A 6,998-nucleotide genomic window follows, 5' to 3' on the forward strand; every position below is an offset into this window, starting at 1 on the left:
AGCCTCATCCCCAACTGAAACCCTGTCTTCATCTCCTTTCTTCTTCGCCGTTGATTATAACCCTCTTAAAACCCAACTCAGGGCTATGCTCGCCAGAGCTCCAGAGCTCCTCACCTCTCCCACCTCCCTCTTAAACCCTGACCCTCATTCAATCCTCACTCTCCCTATGCGCTCATCTCTTTTCTCCTCTCTTTCCCTCTTCCGCTCTCTCACTCACTCTCCTTTCCACGACTTCCGCCACCGCCTCTCTCTTCACTCTCTCTGCAATTACCCCCTCACCCGTAAAACCTTTCGCTCTTTTCGCAGTCTAAAGTGTCTCAGTACTTCTGCCAAACACTTGGCCTGCGAATCCGACTCTTCTCTGGAATTGGAAGAGAAGTGGGACTTGGCAAGCAACTACGAGAATGAAACTGACCTTTTTAATTTCGACGGTGATTTGGGAAATTTGGGTGCTGGTGTAGATTTGAAACAAGTGGATGCACCGGCGTTGGAGGTCAAGGCGTTGGAGGAGTTGCCAGAGCAATGGAGGCGGTCTAGATTGGCCTGGCTGTGTAAGCAGTTACCAGCGCATAAGGCTGGGACCTTGGTGAGGATATTAAATGGCCAGAGGAAATGGATGAGGCAGGAAGATGTTACCTACGTTGTGGTTCATTGCTTCCGCGTTCGCGAGAACGAAACTGGCTTTAGGGTACTTCTTTCAATTCCCTTTTTAAAATCCCTAATTCATTTGCGTTTTTCATGTTTATCTATTTGCTGATGTTGAGTAGTTAAAGTACTGATTAAGATGCTAATTTGGCATATTAGTTAGAAATTATTTCCTGTGTCACTTGAAATTAGAATTCTGGTTGTCATTGAGACTTATATTAGAATTATGAAGCCAAGATCAAACCTCTATACTTTGGAATTCAATGATTGTTTTTTGTTTGAACAAACTAAAGCAAAGAAGAGTAATGAGAGTCACTTTAATTGCTTCTTAGGTATACAAATGGATGATGCAGCAGCACTGGTATAGATTTGATTTTGCTCTGTCTACAAAGCTAGCGGATTACCTGGGCAAGGAACGAAAATTTGCCAAGTGCAGAGAGGTTTTTGATGATATTATCAATCAGGGACGTGTTCCGAGTGAATCCACTTTTCACATTTTGGTGATTGCATATCTTAGTGCACCAGTTACTGGTTGCCTGGAGGAAGCATGTACTATTTATAATCGTATGGTTCAGCTTGGAGGTTACCAGCCACGGCTGAGTTTGCAGAATTCTCTCTTTAAAGCTCTTGTTACCAAACCGGGGGGCTCTGCGAAGCAATATCTTAAGCAGGCTGAATTTATTTTTCATAATTTGGTGACATCTGGACTTGAGATACAGAAGGATATTTATGGTGGCCTAATTTGGCTACATAGTTATCAGGACACAATAGATAAAGAAAGAATTTCATCAATAAGAGAAGAGATGAAGCAAGCAGGAATACAGGAGGATAAGGAAGTGCTGGTGTCCGTTTTGAGAGCATGTTCGAAGGAGGGGGATGTGGAGGAAGCCAATAGAACTTGGTTCAAACTCCTACAAATGGATGGAAATATTCCGACACAAGCTTTTGTATATATGATGGAAGTTTTTGCCAAGGCTGGTTATCATATTAAGTCACTTGAGCTTTTCAGGGAAATGCAGGAGCATCTTGGTTCTGCTAGTGTTGCAGCATATCATAAAATCATAGAGGTGTTATGTCAAGCTAAGGAGGTCGAATCTGCAGAATCACTCATGCAAGAGTTCACCGAGAGTGGTATGAAGCCCCTCATGCCATCTTTTGTTGATCTAATGAACATGTACCTTGATTTAGATATGCATGATAAACTGAAGTTAGCTTTCTCGGCATGCCTTAAGGATTGCAGACCAAATCGAACTATTTACACTATATACTTGGATTCTTTGGTGAAAAGTGGTAACCTTGTACTAGCCGAAGAGACTTTCAACCAGATGTGCGGTGAAGGAGCTGTTGGTATTAACCCCAGATCATGCAATATTATTCTTGGAGGTTACCTCTCTTCTGGAGAACATGTAAAGGCGGAGAAAATATACGATCTCATGTGTCGGAAGAAATATGACATTGAACCTTCATTGATTGAAAAGCTTGATTATGTGCTCACATTGACCAGGAAAGTGGTTAAGAAGCCTGTTAGCCTCAAGCTAAGCAAAGATCAAAGAGAAATTTTAGTGGGGTTACTGTTAGGTGGTTTGCGAATTGAATCAGATGAAGATAGGAAGGAACACATGATTCGGTTCGAGTTAAACGAGAATTCTAATGCACATTCTATTCTGAAGAGACATTTATATGATCATTATCATGAGTGGCTACATCCTTCCTGTAAACTAACTGATAGTAACGATGAGGTACCGTACAGATTTTCGACTATCAGACACTCTTACTTTGGTTTCTACGCAGAACAGTTCTGGCCAAAAGGCCGAGCCACATTACCGAAGCTAATTCATCGGTGGTTGTCACCGCAAGTTCTTGCGTACTGGTATATGTATGGGGGATACAGATCACCATCCGGCGACATATTGTTGAGGCTAAAAGGAAGTAGCGAGGGTGTCGAAAAGGTTGTTAAATCACTGAAAGCAAAATCTCTGAATTGCAGAGTGAAGAGAAAGGGAAGAGTGTTTTGGTTAGGATTTCTGAGAAATGATTCTATATGGTTCTGGAAACTGGTAGAACCATATATATTAGATGACCTGAAAGACATTCTAAAAGCGGGTAATGATGAGACTTCAGAGAATACTTCAGGAGAAACTCAGGATATGAATTTTGATAGTGATCCTGATTTTGATGAAGGGGCATCTGAGTACAGTGACATTGAAACTTCATAGACAATGATGAGAAGGATTTGAGCACACTTTGGAGAGGAATGCCTAATACACAAGTCTACTTCAAGTATGATCTATCTATAATGTAAGTTGCATAGGTGTGTTTGTTAATATTCCTTTGAATGAAAAGTATGTGATTACATCAATTTATAGGAAAAGTTGTCACTAATTTATATTTTAAATGTTCTTATTGTTTGATAGAGTTACATGAACCAACAACGAACTAGGGTTACTATTTTATTGGCTTACTACATCATCAGGGCTCCCCGGACTTGTCCATAATAATAGATTAAGTTTGTAAGTGTCTTATCAGTTTCTTGAATTTGATTATTCCGTAACACGAACTCCCTGAACTTGTCCATAAAGTAGTTTAACTTTTTAAACTTTATAAACTTTTAATTTTCATTTATTCGACCTCTCAACCCTGCAACAGAAGTATTTTTAGAATTTAGGTTTAATAGGTTTTTATATAATCTATTTTTATAAACAATTTAAGGAGTTGGTAATACAAAATAATCAAGTCTGGTGAAACACTTGCAAAATTTAGAAATGATTGGAAAATTTAGAAAGTGAATCTACTGTTATGACAAATTCAGGGAGCTGTTTATTCAATGGGTAAAGGATGATGGGTGAGCCCTTAATTAGAAAAGGGTAAATATTTTATTAATCTCTACTTTTTTATTTAACATACTATTTAGTCTATCTATTTTGAAAAACACATTACAAGATTCATATCTTTTGTCAATATTAACCATTTGATCATTCTGTCTATTTTTTTTTAGATTTTTAACATGTTCATTTTGTATCGTACTATGGCTGTCCTAAAAGCTAAGATATGTTCAGTTAAAATCCGAAAAAAAAATAGATAGAATGACCAAAGAATCAATATTGATAAAAGATAGAAACTTTATAGTGTGCTTTTCAAAGTAGAGAAAGTAAACACTGTGTTAGGTAAAAAGGAAAGGGACTAATAAAATGATAGGTATAATTAAAATGATTACTATATTTACATTTAAAATTATTAAAATATCTCGTCATGAAGTTATAAAATTATAAGAGTCACATTTGAACATAGATTCAAAATTTTCATATTATTACATTGGTAAAATTATATTGATTTGTGAATACACTCAACATGATATTCACGTGTTAAAAGTCATGAATTAGCAATCATTCAACAAACAGTGCATTAAAAGAAGCAATAATGAAAAAAAAAATCCTTAAACTATACTTTATACTAATATTAATTTTTTTTGTTTGTTTTTTAAATTAAAAAACCGACTATTATTAAGAAATGAAAACATTATCAATATAAAAAGTATCATCTAAATAACTAGGAGTAATAACATCACTAAAAAAACATTGTAAACATTGGAACGGAATGACGAGTTATTGAATGAGCCACACCATTCGTTAATCTAGGGACAAAAGCCACAGAACATTCTGGACAGATAGTAACAAAACTTGAATTTCTTCTATAATAACCCCGAACTTAGTAATAGCATGGACCTTTGTTGAAATGCGATTCATCACCCCTTTGGCATCCAAGTTTTGAATTGACCATTCTGAAAGTGGCATGAAACTACTGAGAGTATCGCGTCAAGGAGAGCCAACGCCTTAACTAGCGAAACTTCAATACTACCTGACGCAAAAGAGCTGCAACACAAACAATTAACTTGTTGGTACAACCCGAAAAACTGCTCCCATACTGAACATAACCAGCAGTTGGCTTCTGCCAATTGACCGTCGTTTGTCCAAGTTCACAGTAAACCTCTCGAACTCGAGCAGTCCCCGCCTTCCGCGTCTTTTCCATTCTGGCAGAAAATGGCATGCACTTGTAACAGTAACCATGGGAGACCGACACTTCCCCATCCACAACCATGGGAGACCGACACTTTCCCGTCCACAACTTGGCATTACGTTGTTGCCATATTTCCCACAAAATAACAGCAGACTTGGTCCCTTTCTCTCTACCCACTATTGATAGCATATGCAAAACTTAGTCCTCCACCCAATCTCATTCGGGTCCATGAGCTTGCAAACTAGCCACTTTCCAATATGCATTGGCATAATTACAACCCTAGAACAAATGTCAACCATGTTCATTATCTAATGAGCATAATAAGTAATTACTCGAAATAATAACATATCAGTGTATTAATCTTGGTCTAAGAGGCAATAGTTTAGCACATAATTTCCACATAAACAATTTGATTTTACCCGAAATATGGAGGCTCCATAATCGACTCCAGTCTGCACCAGTTAGGTTCCCCGTACGTGTATCTTCAAGCAAACGATAACCGGATTTAGACGATTACAAACCATATATTAGGAAAAGTATCAAATGAGGTTATCATCTCTAGCTTCCGCAAACACCACCATGTTAGAAATAATGTCGACTTCTCGAGGCGAGAACCATTCAACCAACCTACTCTGATTCCAAATGTAAGTTCCTGGTAAAAAAAGATCATAAACAATTGCATCTTCGTTTTCATTAGTGCAAACAGATGTGATTTGACGACCTTCTTCATTTATTAACCACAGATTGTACATGTTCATAGGCTGGACTGGGCCGGACCTAACCAGGTTTGTCACATAATTACTTTATCCAAGCCCAACCAAGCCCGCACTATATTTACATCGGGTTCGGACTGGGCTGGGCCAAGCTAAAAGAACTAATTCCCAAGCCCAACCCGACCCTGCCCAACTAATATCTTTGTATTTTTTAAAAATTAAAATTAAACTAAAAAATTATACTATAAATATAAATAATAAAATACAATAAACTAAATTTTAGAGGATTATTTTAATTAAAATCAATTAACGCAATCCTAAATCAAAAAAAATACTTTTTTGATAGTAATAAATAAAATAGTAACAAAAATATATACATGTTCACCAATTCTAAAAAATATATGGTTTGGAAATTTTTATGTTGAAGAAATTTAAAAATTTTATTTTTAGAATATAAAGTTTATTAAACTATAAAAGTTATTAAATTAAAATTATTATTAAAATTTCGGGTCGGGCTGGGCCTGAGTTTTGAGACAAATCCCAAGCCCAACCTACTCTATATGCGAGCCTAAGCGGGTTTGGACCGGACCGGGTCTATGACTAAATATATACGTCCAAGCCCAGTCTTTGAAGAGCGGGTTTGGACGGGCTGGGCGGGCCAGTGGGCTTTTGAACAGGTCTACCACAGATCATGCCATACTGAAACTGAATCTCCTATCCCAATTCTCCAGTGAACACCCTTTTGGATAACTTTAATCGAACTTCATACGCTCCTCCAAACAAAACTAGGGTTATTGCACAATTTAAAAAAAATGACAGACCCACGAGCATAATATATAGCTTTGAACAATCGGTTAACCAACGTATTAGGAGTATCAATAAGTTTCCAAGCCTGTTTTCCCAGCAGTGCCAAATTAAAGTCCTGTAAATTTTAAAAACCCAAACCATCATGATCTTTACGCATGCTCAACTTATTCCAACTACACCAGTGAATTCATCGAGCTCCATTCTCCTTCGTATCCCACTAGAAAGAATTCATCATTTTCTGCAGTTCATCATAGATTGACTTTGGAAGCAGAAAAGTACTCATGTAGAAAGTGGGGAGAGCCTGTGCTAGTGACTTTAGCAACACTTCCTTCGATATAGCATATAGAAACCGAAATGTTCAGCTATTGAAACATTTAAGAAGTCGCATCTTTAAGAATCCAAAAATATCCCTTTTAGACCTACCAATTGATAGCTCCCATTTGTATAGGGTTTTTAGGATCATTTTAGCTCGTTTTTGCTTTATTTCCTTTTAATTTTATTATCGTTTTGTTATCTTTTAGTTAGAATTAGTAATTTCCGTTATTTTTGACATTTTTTGTGTTTTCATGTGTTTTTAGGCCTATTTGAGCATTTTCGAACTAGACCCAAGCCTATTGGAGCATTTCCGGATTATTCAGGGACCATCAGAGCGCTTTTGGGATTCATCAGGGACCATTAGAGCACTTTTCGGAAGCCCAGGGACCTAAACAGATAAATTCCGGAGCAAAATTGCCCCATTTAGGACCTGTCTCGTCGAGACACTACATGTCTCGTCGAGACAGGCCCTCGTCTCGTCGAGACACTCCTTGTCTCGATGAG

General features: G+C 37.5%; 1 protein-coding gene across 1 annotated transcript; it reads left to right on the forward strand.

The window, feature by feature from the left end:
* Window positions 1-3,077, forward strand: LOC136208939 (pentatricopeptide repeat-containing protein At2g15820, chloroplastic). Its single transcript, XM_066000237.1, has 2 exons — window positions 1-688; window positions 978-3,077. Exons 1-2 carry the CDS (start codon window positions 86-88, stop codon window positions 2,859-2,861), a joined length of 2,487 nt encoding a protein of 828 aa, XP_065856309.1. The 5' UTR covers window positions 1-85; the 3' UTR covers window positions 2,862-3,077.
* The last annotated feature ends 3,921 nt before the right edge of the window (window positions 3,078-6,998 follow it).

Source organism: Euphorbia lathyris, chromosome 10, assembly GCF_963576675.1.
Source record: "Euphorbia lathyris chromosome 10, ddEupLath1.1, whole genome shotgun sequence".
Classification (NCBI taxonomy): Eukaryota; Viridiplantae; Streptophyta; class Magnoliopsida; order Malpighiales; family Euphorbiaceae; genus Euphorbia; species Euphorbia lathyris.